The sequence below is a fragment of the Tamandua tetradactyla genome, chromosome 1 (genome assembly GCF_023851605.1).
Source record: "Tamandua tetradactyla isolate mTamTet1 chromosome 1, mTamTet1.pri, whole genome shotgun sequence".
NCBI lineage: Eukaryota > Metazoa > Chordata > Mammalia > Pilosa > Myrmecophagidae > Tamandua > Tamandua tetradactyla.
Genome location: NC_135327.1, coordinates 181,693,228 through 181,708,908, shown reverse-complemented (window position 1 = coordinate 181,708,908; position 15,681 = coordinate 181,693,228). Strand labels below are relative to the sequence as shown.

Here is a 15,681-nt window from a genome sequence, read left to right as displayed (position 1 = left end):
GCACTGGACCTCATCAGGTCTCCAGTCTGGGTGCCACCACCATGGGCAAGAAAGGTGAGAATATCACCAGCCTCTTGATCCCAGGTGAGCCCCCAGAAATATTGTGTGAAACCAGGAACAAGGCTCTGCAAGAGCATCCAGAAATGTTATGTGGTAACAGAACAAACCGAGATTGAGGCTCTGAAGTTTCAGGAAGTAGGTTATATTAGTCTGTGGTGACAGGACTCAGCCGAGTAGCCTCTGAAAGTCTGAGCCCCAAACAGAGGCTGACACCAAATTTTTTAAAATAATTTTTTATTAATTAAGAAAGAATACAAGAAAGGAATGCAAACATCCTTAATATATGCTCATTCCGTCCTACATATATAATCAGTAATTCAGAATAGCATCACATAGTTGCATATTCATCACCATGATCATTTCTTTGAACATTTGCATCTATTCAGAAAAAGAAATAAAAGACAACAGAAAAATAAAACAAAACCAGAAAAAGAAAAAAAAATTTTACATACCATTCCCCTTACCCCTCCCTTTCATTGATCACTAACATTTCAAACTAAATTTATTTTAACATTTGTTCCCCCTATTATTTATTTTTATTCCGTATATTCTACTCATCTGTTGACAAGGTAGATAAAAGGAGCATCAGGCACAAGGTTTTCACAATCACACAGTCACATTGTGAAAGCTATATCATTATACAATCACCATCTAGAAACATGGCTACTGGAACGCAGCTCTACATTTTCAGGCAGTTCCCTCCAGCCTCTCCGTTACATCTTGAATAACAAGGTGATATCTACGTAATGCATAAGAATAACCTCCAGGATAACCTCTCCACTCTGTTTGGGATCTCTCAGCCATTGACACTTTGTCTCATTTCCCTCTTCCTTCTTTTGGTCGAGAAGGTTTTCTCAATCCCTTGATGCTGGGTCTCAGCCCATTCTAGAGTTTTTCTCAATCCCTTGATGCTGAGTATCAGCTCATTCTAGGATTTCTGGCCCATGTTGCCAGGAAGGTCCACACCACTGGGAGTCATGTCCCAGGTAGACAGGGGGAGAGTGGTGAGTTTGCTTGTTGTATTGGCTGGAGAGAGAGGCCACATCTGAGCAACAAAAGAGCTTCTCTTGGGGGTGACTCTTAGGCCTAATTTTAAGTAGGCTTGACATATCCATTGTGGGGAAAGTTTCATGTGAACAAACCCCAAGACTGGGGGCTCAGCCTATAGCTTTGGTTGCCCACACTGCTTGTGAGAATATCAAGAATTCAACTTGGGGAGGTTGAATTTTCCCCCGTTCTCACCATTCCCTGAAGGGAACTTTGCAAATACTTTTCCACTCACTGATTAAATCACTCTGGGGTTCATCAGGGTATCACTCTGGACAAACCAATAAAATCTCATGCCCTACCCAAGGTTCCATGTACTTATGTTGTTCAACCAACTATCTACATAAGTTATATTAGGAGATGCACTAGTCAAAATATAAATTTTGTACCAAATAAACATTTTTTAATTTAGTCTCACACATAAGTTGAAATTTTAAAATATTAATTACCATCTATTTTCAGGACCCTGCAGTAATGACATTCCTTTGTTTTTCCTCATGAAAAAACATTTTTAAATTTGTACATTTAGTCATTATCATTATACACTCTAGGCATTCCTAGATTATACCATCTCAATCTTTATCATCTATCTTTCTTTGTGATTTCATTTGTGCCCCCAGCCCTCCTCCATCATTCTCACATTCAGCTTCATTCAGTGTTTTAACATAATTGTATTACAGTTAGGTAGTGTTGTGCTGTCCATTTCTGAGTTTTTATCTTCAGTCCTGTTGAACAATCTGTATCCTTTCAGTTCCAGTTACCCAACATCTTACTCTATTTCTATGTCCTATGGTCTTTGTTACCAACAAAATATTCCAAGTTTATTCACTAATGTCAGTTCATATCAGTGAGACCATACAGTATTTGTCCTTTTGTTTTTGGCTAATCACACTCAGCATAATGTCCTTAAGGTCCATACATGTTGTTACATACTTCATAACTTTATTCTGTCTTACAGCTGCATAATATTCCATCATATGTATATGCCACAGTTTGTTTAGCCACCTGTCTGTTGATGGACATTTTGGCTGTTTCCATCTCTTGGTAATTGTAAATAATGCTGCTATAAACATTGGTGTGCAAATGTCTGTTTGTGTCCTTGCTCTCATGTCCTTTGAGTAGAGACAGCATGTAGATGGGTCTTGTTTTTTAATCCATTCTGCCAGTCTATGTCTTTTGATTGGGGAGTTTAATCCATTAACATTCAGTGTTATTACTGCACGGGTAGTATGTTCTTCTACTATTTTACCTTCTGGATTTTATATGTTATATCTAATTTTCCTTCTTTTTACCTTTACTCATAGTCTTCATGTCTACACTCTTCTCCACACCTCTCTCTTCTGTCTTTTCATATCTGTCTCTAGTGCTCCCTTTAGTATTTCTTGCAGAGCTGGTCTCTTGGTCACAAATTCTCTCAGTGATTTTTTTGTCTGAAAATGTTTTAATTTCGCTGTCTTTTTTTTTTTTTATTAACGGAAAGAAAGAAAAAAAGAAATTAACACAACATTTAGAAATCATGCCGTGGAATTCTTGGTTGGCAGTTTTTCTCTTTTAATAGTTTAAATATATCATCCCACTGTCTTCTCACCTCCATGGTTTCTGCTGAGAAATCTACACATAGTCTTATTGGGCTTCCCTTGTATGTGATGGATTGCTTTTCTTCTGCTGCTTTCAAGATTCTCTCTTTCTCTTTGACCTCTGACATTCTGATTAGTAAATGTCTTGGAGCACTTCTATTTGGATCTATTCTTTTTGCGGTATGATGCACTTCTTGGATCTGTAATTTTAAGTCTTTCATAAGAGTTGGGAAATTTTCAGTGATAATTTCCTCCATTAGTTTTTCTCCTCCTTTTCCCTTCTCTTCTCCTTCTGGGGCACCTACAACACATATATTCATGCGCTTCATATTGTCTTTCAGTTCCCTGGGTCCCTGCTCATATTTTTCCATTATTTTCCCTATATTTTCTTTTTCTTGCTGGATTTCAGATGTTCCATCTCCAGTTCAGAACTCCTATGTTCTGTCTCTCGAAATCTACCATTGTAGGTTTCCATTTTTTTTTTTTTTTAGCTCTTCTACCTTGCCTTTCATTCCCATAAGTTCTGTGATTTGTTTCTTCAGACTTTCAATTTCTTCTTTTTGTTCATTCCTTGCCTTCTTTATATCCTCCCTCAATTCATTGATTTTGTTTTTGATGAGGTTTTCCATGTCTGTTTGTATATTCTGAATTAAATGTTTCAGCTCCTGTATCTCATTTAAATTGTTGGTTTGTTCCTTCGATTGGGCCATATCTTCAATTTTCCTTGTGTGATTTGTTATTTTTTGCTGGTGTCTAGGCATTTAATTACCTTAATTAGTTTATTCTGGAGATTGCTTTCACTTCTTTTACCTAGGGTTTTCTTGCTGGATGAATTTGTTGTCTATCTGTTCTTTGACATTCAGTTCAGCTTTATCTGGACCTCTAGCTTAAGTTTTGTTTAACATAGGAGAATTTTTCAGTTCTTGTTTTCTTGTTTCTTGCCCTGATTGTATGGTGCATTTCCCCCTATATACACACTTAAGAGGGTCTACTTAGGTATTACAGACCCCAGCCGGGTTTCCCCAGACGAAACTGGCCTCTTAATCAGGAGGAAAGAGTCACCTGCATCAGTTTTCCCTGAGGGTGAGACCCAGCAGGTTGAAAGACTTTCCTGTGAAGTCTCTGGACTCTGTTTTTCTTATCCTGCCCAGTATGTGGTGCTTGTCTGCCTGCAGGTCCCACCAGCATAAGATGATGCGGCACTTTTAACTTTGGCTGGGGGCGTGGTGGAGACAGAGGAGAGGTTATAGGCTGGTTTTAATGGCTTCAAATTACCAAGCCCTGGTGTCTGAATTCCTTGAGAATGGGATTCCACCTGAGTTGGGCTTCACCCCTCCCCTGGGGAAGGCACAGGCTCCAGACAAGCCCTCAAATGAGTTTGTTTCTGCCTATGCGTGGGGCAGTTGCAGCCTGAGGAGCCCTGCTGCTGAATCCAGAGGCAGTCAAGCCTTTGTAGAAACACAGCCACATAAACCTCTGTTTCCTTCTTTTTCTTTCCCTTTTTCCATCAGCCCTGTCCCCTAAGCACTTGGCAAAAATGAGTGACCTCTGCTTTGACCAGGTTCACCTGAGCTGGGTGTCTATTTTTAGTAGTCAGAATTTGTTAATTAATTCCACAACTAGGGTTTGGTTGGGCTCAGCCCCTGCTGCTGGTAAAGTCTCTTTCCTTTCCCCTCTGGGATGCAGCCTGTGGGGGAGGGGCACCGGCCACTGCAGCTTGGGGAAATCACGGTTCTGGGGAGGCTTGCAGCTGGTCCAGCTAGTCCAGATTGGGGTATGCTGTGTGTCCAGTCACTGACGTGGCCCCAGGAGCTTTTCTGTTCTGTTTCTGGTTATTTAGTAGTTGTTCTTGAGGATGAACTAAAATGCGCACAATGTTAAGCCACCATCTTGACCTGGAAGTCAACACCAGATTTTTATAGACAAGATGGCTTGTTAGAGGTAGGGTGTTCCTAATATGGCAACTGGTGATGTCTGAAGGAGATGACTGGCTGTGTGCCAGTGATCAGACCCAGAAGAATTACAAAGCTGAGTTTACAGAAGCGGATGAGCAGTTATGGGGGAGGAGGCTCCTACAGAGGCCTTTTAACTTGTGCTTCCAACTGTCCTTGGGGCTGGGCGACTTTCCAAAGAGGGAGTAGTTGAGTAAACAAGGAGGGGTGAGGGGCCTGCTTGCTGCTGGGGTGGGGGATCGGCCTGCTACACCACATTTGCTATATCCATCCACCTACCCATCTGTCCATCCGTCCCTCCCTCCCACCAGCCATTTTTTTTAACACTTGAGTGTAGGTTTATATACATCACACTCCTTAAACACATATTACTGCCATGTATATATTTTAAGAACAAGAATATTCACTTCTGTTTTCACCTTAAGTATAGTTATCAAGTTCAAGAAATTTAACATTGATATAAAGTTTGTAGTTGGTATTACAATTTTTCATATGTCTCAGTAATGTCCCTTTGAGCCTTTCCTTCTCCCTTATTAGAGCCATTCAGGATCATGATCGTATTTAATTATCACTGTCTCTTTAGTTGCTTTTTCTCTCTCTCTCTCTTTTTTTAAATTGTTGGGCATAAGTACATCAACTTTACCATCTCAGCCACTCCCAATCAAGCCATTCAGTGGTATTAATTACATTCACTATGTTGTAATACCCTCTTTATCTTCCCTTACTAAAACTTTTTCATGTCCTCAAGCAGAAACCACACCTATTTTGCATTACCTCTCTATTCCCCTTGCCCCTGCTCCTAGTAAACGATACTCTAATTTCTAACTCTGAGGTTGCGTACTCTCCAATATTTAACATCCTAAATCTATAACAATCTTGTTTGCTTTGATGTCAACTTGAATTCAATAGTATACACAAACCTTGTTCCTAACACTTGGGTCCCCCCACTATTCTTGTAGTTCTTGTCACAGGTTACATGTTTATGTATGATGAGTCCAAAACCACTGACCGAGTGGTTTTAGACATTTGCCTTTTAGATCATAAAGGGAATATTTTTATTATGGAGTTACAAATAAAAAAGACGATAGTGCTGGCATTCATATTTACCCATGTCATTACCTTCACCTGAGATCTTTATTTCATCATGTTGCTTCAGTCTTTTGTCTAGTGCCCTTTCCTTTCAACCTGAAGAACACTCTTTAGTACCTGTGTACAGCCAGTCTAGTGGTGACACCCACCCTCAGCTTTTGTTTATCTGGGAGGATCTTAAACACTCCTTTTTTTTTTTTAGGTTTTTTTTGTTGTTGTTGATATTATATTATACACTCACATACAATGTCATCATCCAAAGTGTACAATGAATGGTTCACAATATCATAAGAGAACTGTGCATTTATTATCACAATCAGCTTTTTAGTGAAAAATAACATATATACAAAAAAGCAATAAATCTCAAAGCACATAGCAACAATTAGTTGTAGAACAGATTTCAGAATTTGGTATGGGTTACAATTCCACAATTTTAGGTTTTTACTTCTAGCTGCTCTAAGATACTGGAGATTAAAAGAAATATCAATATAGTAATTCAGCAATCATACTCATTTGTTACTCACTACCTTCTCTGTATTGTGGTGGGCAGCCCCTGTTTGTCCAAGCCACTTCCTGTTGCAGCAGACAGGCCTCTGTTTACTCAGGCCAATTCCCCCTTGAAAAGTCTCCCAGGCCCTGAGAATGGTTGAAACTGCACGTAGGCAGGGTGAGAGAAGTCCCTGTCAAACCCCTCCCCTGAGACCGCTCATCCGCTTCAGTAAACTCAGCTTTGCCACCCTTCCTCATCAGCACACAGCCAATCGCTTCCCTTGAGCACCACTAGTTACCATGTTAGGAAAACCCTGTCCCGAAAGGAGCCATTCTGCCTATAAAACCTGATGTCGGCCCCTATTCAGGGCTCAGACTTTCAGAGGTCACTCAGCTGAGCCCAGTGCACACAGACTAATAAAGCTTGCTTCCTGAAACTTCGGAGCCTCGATCCTGGTTCTTCAGGCGTTTCGTGTAACATTCCTGGAGGCTTGCAGCATCAATCCTGGTTTCACGCTACAGTATAACTCCACCATCACCTTTGATCTTTCTCCCACTCTTTAGGGGTATTAGGGCTATGCCCATTCTAACTTATTCATGTTGGAAGGGGCTGTCAATAATATGGGATGGGGGAATCTCCATTTTTTATTTTGATTTTTTGGTGTGCTGTATGGTGGGGTGTCACATTTCATTCTTTTTCCATGTGACTATCCTATTATTGCAGTACCATTTGTGAATTTTTTTGGGGGGTGGGTGGGGGGTCTCCCGCATGGTAGGCAAGAATTCTACCACTGAACTACCCTTGTACCCCTCTCCTTCATTTTTTAAAAGACAGTTTTGCCAGTTATAGAATTATTGGTTAGCATTTTTTTTTTGCTTTCAGCACTTTAAATGTGTCATCCCATTGCCTTCTTGCCATCATGGTTTTCAATGAGAAATCACATAATCTTAATTAGGCTGCCTTCTTTGTGCACAGTACTTGTTTCTCACACCTTTCTGAATTCACTTTTTACTTTTGTCATTTGACGGTTTGATAATATCAATAATCAAGCACAATATCAATCTGTTGGGTTAACTGTTTGGAGTTTGTTGAACTTCTTGGATGTGTATACACATGTCTTTTGCCAACTTTCGAAAGGTTTCAGCTGTTATTTCTTTGAAAATTCTCTGTCCATTTCTCTCTTCTCCTTCTGGGACTCCCGTAATGCAAATCTTGATATGCTTGATGGTGTCCCATGGGTTTCTCAGGCTCTGTTCTCTTTTCTTCAGTCTTTCCTTTTTTCTCCTCAGATTGAATAATTTCAATTGTGCTATCTTCAAATTCACTGCTTCTTTCTTATTTTGTTTGTCTTAATCTTGTTTTTGCAAATTTTATTATTTTTCATTCTTTTTTTTGATATTTTCGTTTTATTCATTTTATATCATTGCTTCAAACCCTTCTGTTGATGGCTGACTTTCAGTAGATCACAGCAAAGATCCTATTCTGCTATGTATGTAACCCTGATGCAGAAGCAGGTCATCCACAAATGGTTTAGCAATGGATTCTCCCCGAGCATGCAGTGAGTGACAGGTGAGGGAGCAGCCCCCTTTCTGGCCACACCCCATTTCCTGGGATGAGGAACTCTCTGCACTGGACCCTGGTGCTGATGCACAGTGTGGGGCACACATGAATGTTTGTGGCAGCCTGCCGGTAGAGGTGGTGGGGGACCAGCTAGCTAAACAAGGCTGAACTGTGGTGCTACCATATCATTCTGCCTGGGTGGGATTTTGATTTACAGGCATTCAGTCATAATCCCACAGATGGTATTTTCACCCCTTCGACTCTTCAGTCAAACACATACACCAGTTGTCTGAATCTGTGGAGTCTCTTGTAGTGAGCAGGATTGCCATGGCAACAATACATCGTCAGTAGAGTAAAACTAACCTGCCTCATGACAGTCTAATCTCAGCTCACATTTCCTATTCGTGAGTGAGCAAACCTGATTGTTTTGCCAGTCCAGTCTGCTGTTTAGCCCCTTTAGGCAATTTAAAATTTACACTACCATGGTTTTCAGATCCGCTTGGTTCCTTTTTATAATTTCCATCTCTCTATTGATGTTCTCTTTGGTTTCATCAGTCATTTTCCTTATTTTCTTTAGTTCTTTGTCTGTGTTTTCCTTTAGCTCTCAGCATATTTAGGACGATTTTTTAAAGTCTTTGGTATATCCCAGGTCTGGTCCTCTTAATTGATGCTTTCTTAGGTTTTAATCTTCTCCTTTGCCTTCTTGGCCTTCACTCCCTGTTCTTTGTATGTTTTGTAATCTCTTGTTGAAATCTGAACATTTTGATATTTTAAAGTGTTATCATTGGAATTTAGACTTGGAGCCATCTGTTCCTTAACTTGTATCCAGTTAGCATTATGACAGAGCTTTCCTTGAATGCCAGGAACTAACAAAAAAAAAAAAGAAAGAAAGAAAGAAAACACTCTTCTTAGTCTTTGCAGATTGACCTGTGTAAGTGTTCTCCTTCAGAGCTTATCCATAAATGAGTTTAGAGAATAGCTCCAGGCCAAAATACCTTGGCTCCCTGATCCTTTCCACACACATCCTGCCTCGGACATGCATGTATAACCCTAGGAATTTTCCCATTTACATGGATACAAATGTCCCCTCCTCCTAGGAAACAGTTTCCTCATGGGCAAGCACTGCACTGTATGTCCTCAGCCAGCAATCTCTTGCTCCTGGCAGCACAACTTGACTGCTCTCCCATAGCATTTTGTAGGAAAGTTCTGTAGGCTGCTTTCTATATGCAGGGCAGGTTCTGGGATGGTGAGTTCCTCAGGCCACCACCAGACAGATTGGGCCAGTCATGCTCCCAGTGTGCATGAGGATTCAGAACCAGGACCAGGGGTCCACACTGGAGGACTGACTCCCTGCCAAGCTGGTGAGGGGAAAGGAAGGGGCCAGCCAGGGTGCCATGAAATCCTATTGCTCTTCAGTGGCCTCTCTGGATTTGGCCCCTGCCCTGTTACTGCAGTTCCTTAACTGTTTGACTGTTTTCTGGGGCTTTGTGAAAGATGTTCTGTCAGTTTTTGCTGATTGTTCAAAGCTTCTGTGTGTGGATGAAGCACGCAGCCTTCTTGAGTGGGATTGGACTCCCAACTTTAGCTTCTGTTGTCCCCTCTCCTTGACTTACACTCCTACCTCCCTCTTTTTTATTTTTTAATAATTTTTATTGACACATCTTCACACACATACAGTCCATACATCGTATACAATCAATGGCTCCTAATATCATCACATAGTTGTGTATTCATCACCATGATCATTCTTTTAGAACATTTGCATCACTCCAGAAAAAGAAATAAAAAGAAAAAATCATACATCCCATCCCTCTCATTGACCACTAGTATTTCAATCCACCCAATTTTGTTTACCCCTTACCCGCCCCCCTTTATTTAGTTAGTTATTTATCCTTATTTTTCTGCTCATCTGTCCATACCCTGGATAAAAGGCGTATCAGACAGAAGGTTTTCACAATCACAGTGGTCACATTGTAAAAGCTATATAGTTATACAATTGTCTTCAAGAATCAAGGCTACTGGAACACAGCTCAATCATTTTAGGTACTTCCCTCTAGCCACTCCAATACACCATAAATTAAAAAGTGGTATCTATATAATGCACAAGAGTAACCTCCAGGATAACTGTTGACTCTGTTTCAAATCTCTCAGCAAGTGAAACTTTATTTTGTCTCATTTTTCTCTTCCCCCTTTTGATCAATAAGGCTTTCCCAATCCCTTGATGCTGGCTCCCAGCTCATCCCAGGATTTCTGTTCCACATTGCCAGGGAGACTTACACCCCTGGGAGTCATGTCCCGTGTAGTGGGGGGAGGGCAATGAGTTTACTTGCTGAGTTAGCTTAGAGAGAGAGGCCACATCTGAGCAGGAAAAGAGGTTCTCTGAGGAAGATCCTTAGTCCTAATTTTAAGTAGGCTTAGCCAACCTTTGTAGGAATAAGTTTCATAGAAGTGAATCCCAAGATCGAGGGCTCAGTCTATTGATTTGGTTGTCCCCACTGCTTGTGAGAATATCAGAAATTCTCCACATGAGGAATTTGAATATTTCCTTTCTCCCCAGCCCCCCAAGAGGACTTTGCAAATGCTTTTTTATTCACTGCCCAGGTTACTCTGGGATATATTGAGACATCACACTAACCTGGACAAACCAACAAAAACTCATTCCCTATTCAAGATTTCGTGTACTTATGGTGTTCAACTAAATTGACCATACATGTTAAATTAGGTAATGCATTACCCCCAAAAATAAATTTTGCACCTTGCCTTCTTGTAAGACCCTTGTGATTGAATCATGCTGACCCAAAAAATCTTAATCTCCCTATCTCTAGATCCCTTAATTTGATCTTATCTGCAAAGACCCTTTGCCACATAAGATAATATATTTCTAGGTTTTAGGATTTAGGGTATGGACATTTTGTTTTGGCATGGACAGGCTCTGGGAATCAAACCCCAGCTCCAGCTTAGCAGGTGATAATTCTTACCGTTGAGCCACCATTGTACCACCCAAGTATGGACATTTTTGGGCAGTCATTTTTAACCTACCACACCTTCCCAGTAGGACTTTTGAGAGGCCTGCCTTGGTTGTAAGCATTAGGGGTTGGTAGGTGGGGTGGTAGTTAGGGAGCTGTTAGCTGCCTACTGAGCTGACAATGGGTAGTGCTGACTACTTGGTGAATTCACAGCCACCTGGGCCTGGCCAGGACCCAATCTTGCTCAGGATGCAAGCTCTAGAGTTGATTAATGTTAGGAATCCTGGTTCAACAACCTTGCTTTGTAAGTTCCTCCCTTGATTTCTGCCTTCCTCTCCAGCCTCATCACTTGCTAATTTCCCTCAGTGTTCCCCAGGCCCCTGTACACACCCATTTCATATGCAATGACTATAAGGAACTACTTTGAAGAACTCCTGAAGATACCATGCCCTCTGGGCCCCTGTGTTTGCTCTTGCAGCAACCTTGCCTGAAAATCTCCTTTCCTTCCTTGGTTTCCTCCCACCTGCTGCTTCAGAATTCAGTCTGATGGCACCTACTGGAAATCTTTCTCCTGTCTGGATTATGTGTCCTTCTCCGGGTTCTGGGAGTACCCCTATCCTGGCACAGATGGTCAGTCTTGATTCTGTCTTGATTAGCTTTTCTCCTCATTAGACTCTGATTTCCTGGACAGCAAGGACCCTGGCTTTCATGTCTGCATTCCAAGCACTGAGCATAATGCCTGGAACAGAGAAGCCAGGCCAAGGTGTGTGCTAAACGGATAGAAACCGAAGTAATTAAAGTGTGCCTAGATTACTGATTTTCAGTAGGAATTTAGAATCTAAGTGCTCAGGCTTTGGTTTGATCTTAACTATTCAGGGTTTCCTTGCAAAAACTAACACTTAAACATCCACACTCTTTCTCACGCACACACACTTCCATATGCACACAAATGCTTAGTTGTATTTATTCAGTCCTCTGAGTTCCTGCAGCAAAGACATCCACAAGCACCTGACGTACACTCATGTGAAGAGGTAATCCAGTGACTGTCACCTTTCTCCCAGAGTAGATCCCAGGGCTTCCTGTGGATCAGCCTTCAGCTCCAACTTTAGTTTTGGTTTGGAGACTTAGGACACAATAGGCCTGAGTCTGGATAGGACAAGGGGAGGAGTTTTCCATTTTCAGCCAAGGCCAGGCTGTGACATTGTGTGTTGGGGAACTCTCTGGCCAGCCTGTGCCCACTGAGGGCTGACTCCAGAAAACCTATATGGCTCATGGTTTTCTGGCATTGTCCATTCCCTGGGTCATTCTGAAAGTTCCTACTAGGTATACTCCTGTAGCCAAATTTGCTTAAAGAGGTAGTTTCATAGAGGGGAAAAAAATAAAAATACTGGCTTAAATTCTAGTTCCTCTTCCACTACTTTTAGCTGCAGCTCAACTCGGGCAGTTAGTTTAACATGTGTGGGCTTTCGCTTTCATTTTGGTTATAGCGGTTAGCTTACTGTGCTGGTCAGGCTAGGCTAGAGTACGTTGCAGTCTATTCTACCCTCAAAACCTCAGCAGCTTAAAACAATACAAATTACTATTCTGTCATGTCTATCACACCATCATCAGTGTCACTCAGAGACCTATGCTGAGGGAGGTTCTATTTTTTGCTTATATTGGTGGACTTATAAAACAGTTTCATTTAAACCTTTTACCAAAACAATTATTTCTACCAAATAAAATAACCTAATTATTTGCATCATTAAAACAAAATAAAACTAATTTATATTATTATATCTTTTATGTGGATATTAATACCATTAGCAGAATAATTTTGATCCGCATATATTCATATATTATCTATTTTGACACATGCTTAAAAATAACAGGATGGAGAAAACAGAAGGATTACAGTGAAACCTGGAAATTAAATGCCTGCCTTCCTGATGGGATGTTGTGAGGCTCTAATGAGTTACTGTGAATAAAATGGCTTCAACTTTCAAGGCTCTGTGAAAATAAGGTGGTACTATGGTTATTCTACTGCCTGTGGAGGTGGGTGGAATAGAGGAAAATAGCATTCGAGGAAGTTCTGGGTGCTTCTGCCATATCTAAGGGCCTTGGGGTAGAAAGGCCAGGTGAGCTCCTCAGCATAGCACAGTTCAAATTGCTTTCAGTTTCTATTTAGACAATTTAGTGTATTTTTCATGCTTTTGAATTTATATAAATAGACTGATATTGCATATTACATGCATTCTTCTGTGCTTCACTTCCATCCTGTAATATTACGTTGAATTTATTCATGTTGTTGCTAATAACTATAGTTTGTTCCCTTTCATTAGTGCATAATATGCCACCGATTATTTGACCAGTTTCCTTGATGGAAATTCTACCAGGGTGAATAAAGCTGCTTTGGACATTTATCATGTCCATACCTGAGCACACACGTGTCTGAGTTCTCCACCTGCGTGTGGAATTGCTGAGTCATGGGGTATGCACTCCAGGACTAAAGTATAAGAATCTGCATTTTCAAGATAAAGCCTGTGGTTGAGAATGCATCTCACTCTTGCATCTTGCAGAACTGTCTGAAGTGCTGTGGACTATGGTGATGAACATTGGCCTTCGCCAGCAAAGCTGGGGAGGACTCATTGTAGTCTTTATCATTTTTGCCATATTTGCTACTCTGACAGTGGCCATCCTTCTTATCATGGAAGGCCTCTCTGCTTTCCTGCATGCCCTGCGACTTCACTGGTAAGGATGGTTGGACTGAGGAGCTCAGGGTGGAGTAGGCAAAGGGGATGGGCTGATGGGCCAGCTAACAGAGCTCACGTTGTAATCCAGTGTGGAATGTGTGCAACTTGCACATTTTTTTAGTGTGCAAGTTTAATCACCTGTAGAATAACATTAAATGATATATATTTAATGTATATTTATATATATATTATATATATTTTAATAATAAATAATAATATATATTTCAATATATATTAAATAATATATATTTTAATATATATTAAATAATATATATTTTAATAATATATTTTAATATTATAATATTAAAATATATTTTTAATATTAAATATTAAAATATATATTTGTAATATATATTTTAATAATAAATTGATATTGATATTAATATATTAATATTATATATACACTAACACATACTCATAGTGGTTGCCCTATATTAAGTGCTTATTCCCATTCACCCCTTCCCTCTTAAATGTTAAATTAATACTTGTTTTCAAAATTAGCTTCAGAATGAGTGACCTGGTCTGAAATAGGCTTTTGAGGGCATGCAAAGCCATTCTAAGATGTTTGGCTCTTACTGCTGAGTACAACAGTTATTCCAATAGAACAAGGTACTCAACCCTCTGGAGAGGGAGGGCACTGCAAGGAGGAAGGCATCTGCAGGAGATGTGTCCCCATACAATTGTCCATCAGCAGGTTTATGCATATGAAAGCCTTTGTTTAGGCTTCTGGTTTTCTCCCAGGTCATATTTCAGCCAAGAATTGTGCTGTGTATATCTTTAAGCCAAACAGATGTCTTCAGCTTTTCCTGATGTTTCCTCCCTCCCTCCATGAAAAAAAAAATGTTATGCTTGTGCATTGAGTTGAGAGAATCACAGTGTCCTCTGCCTCAGGTTATAACATCCTTTCCCCACCTTGTCATTAGGGAAATTAACTCTAACACAATAAAGCACATTATCATATATAGTGTCAGTTATGTAAGCTATAAGATATAAGGCAAAGTTCTGTTGGTTCCGCAATAGTATAAGCCCCACAAATTTAAAATCAGAATGGCAATGGAAGACAGCGGAATCTTACCCCAGCACACTGGGTAAAGCTGCGGAGTGAATATGTTTTTGCTTGTGTTGGAGCCTGGGGAGGTTCATTCTCTGGGGAAGAGGTTGTGCTGCTATGGGCTATGGGGTCTCAGGCAGAGGGCTGGAGAAGGGGAAGGGCAGGTGGGGGAAGGGTTTGGAAAAGCCCCAGAGGCCGAGGATTGTGGTGGCAACCATCCACCTGGGCTGCCCTCCCTGGCATGCCTCTCTCACCCTGTGTTGATTTTACAGACGTTCTTCTTCCTTCAAGCTGTGATCCTTTAACCTAAGCATTTAATCCCCCTTTTCTTGCCCTCTGATAACAGGGTGGAGTTCCAGAACAAATTCTACGCTGGGACCGGGTACAAGTTTTGCCCATTCTCCTTTAAGCGCATCCTGGATGGGACAGTGGAGGAGTAGGCTCAGATCCACGCGAAGTCCAACCTTGTCTTGATGTTGGCCTCTGAAGGGCGTTCAACAGGATGATGATTCTTGGCTAAACTGAGGCATAAAGCCATCTATTATTTGGTCCTAATCCTTGGGATTTGATAGGATTTAACCATGTCCAAGAGGAAATACTTTGGCAAGTCATTTGATCTCATGTGGGAATCTTAATTACTGAATAATAAAATGATTGAGAAATGGGGAGGGGATGGCGTTTCTTGCTTTTTCAAATATATATATATATATATATATATATATTCAAGAAAAAATATCTGGGTCACGCACTTTTTCTTTAAGGTGTCTTTATTTAAAATTTAGTATTGGCTATTACAGGCCAAAGCTGAACAATCAAGTTGCATAAACTAATCCTAGAGAAAGATTATATTTATTTTATTCCCTCATTTCCCCCTTCCTCAAACCTGCTTTTACCCTGACTGGGGCTTAGCATTACAAGATTAGAAAGGTTCTCATGAATTTTCACTCCAGATGTAGGAAGAACAGATAATGTTCTCTGTTTGGAAAGGGCAGGCCCTGTCCCCTGTGTGGCTCTCTGCATTGTTAAATCCTTTGGAATGAAGTGTGACAACATTACATCATCAGGAGCTTTGTTTACTATTTACTGACAATGCAAATTTTGCTGGAGTAACTGAAGAATGAGGTATGGGTAAATTCTGAAGAATTACATATCAGGAA

At 40.6% G+C, this 15,681-nt stretch overlaps 1 protein-coding gene across 1 annotated transcript in view; it reads left to right on the top strand.

Moving 5' to 3' along the window:
- ATP6V0A4 (ATPase H+ transporting V0 subunit a4) overlaps positions 1-15,182 on the top strand; it is an 87,095-nt gene extending 71,913 nt beyond the window's left edge. Inside the window, exons 20-21 of the mRNA XM_077164384.1 lie at positions 13,300-13,471; positions 14,871-15,182. Of these exons, the coding sequence (XP_077020499.1) occupies positions 13,300-13,471; positions 14,871-14,964 (266 nt within the window). The 3' untranslated portion in view covers positions 14,965-15,182. The remainder of the gene's footprint in view (positions 1-13,299; positions 13,472-14,870) is intronic.
- Positions 15,183-15,681: the final 499 nt, after the last annotated feature.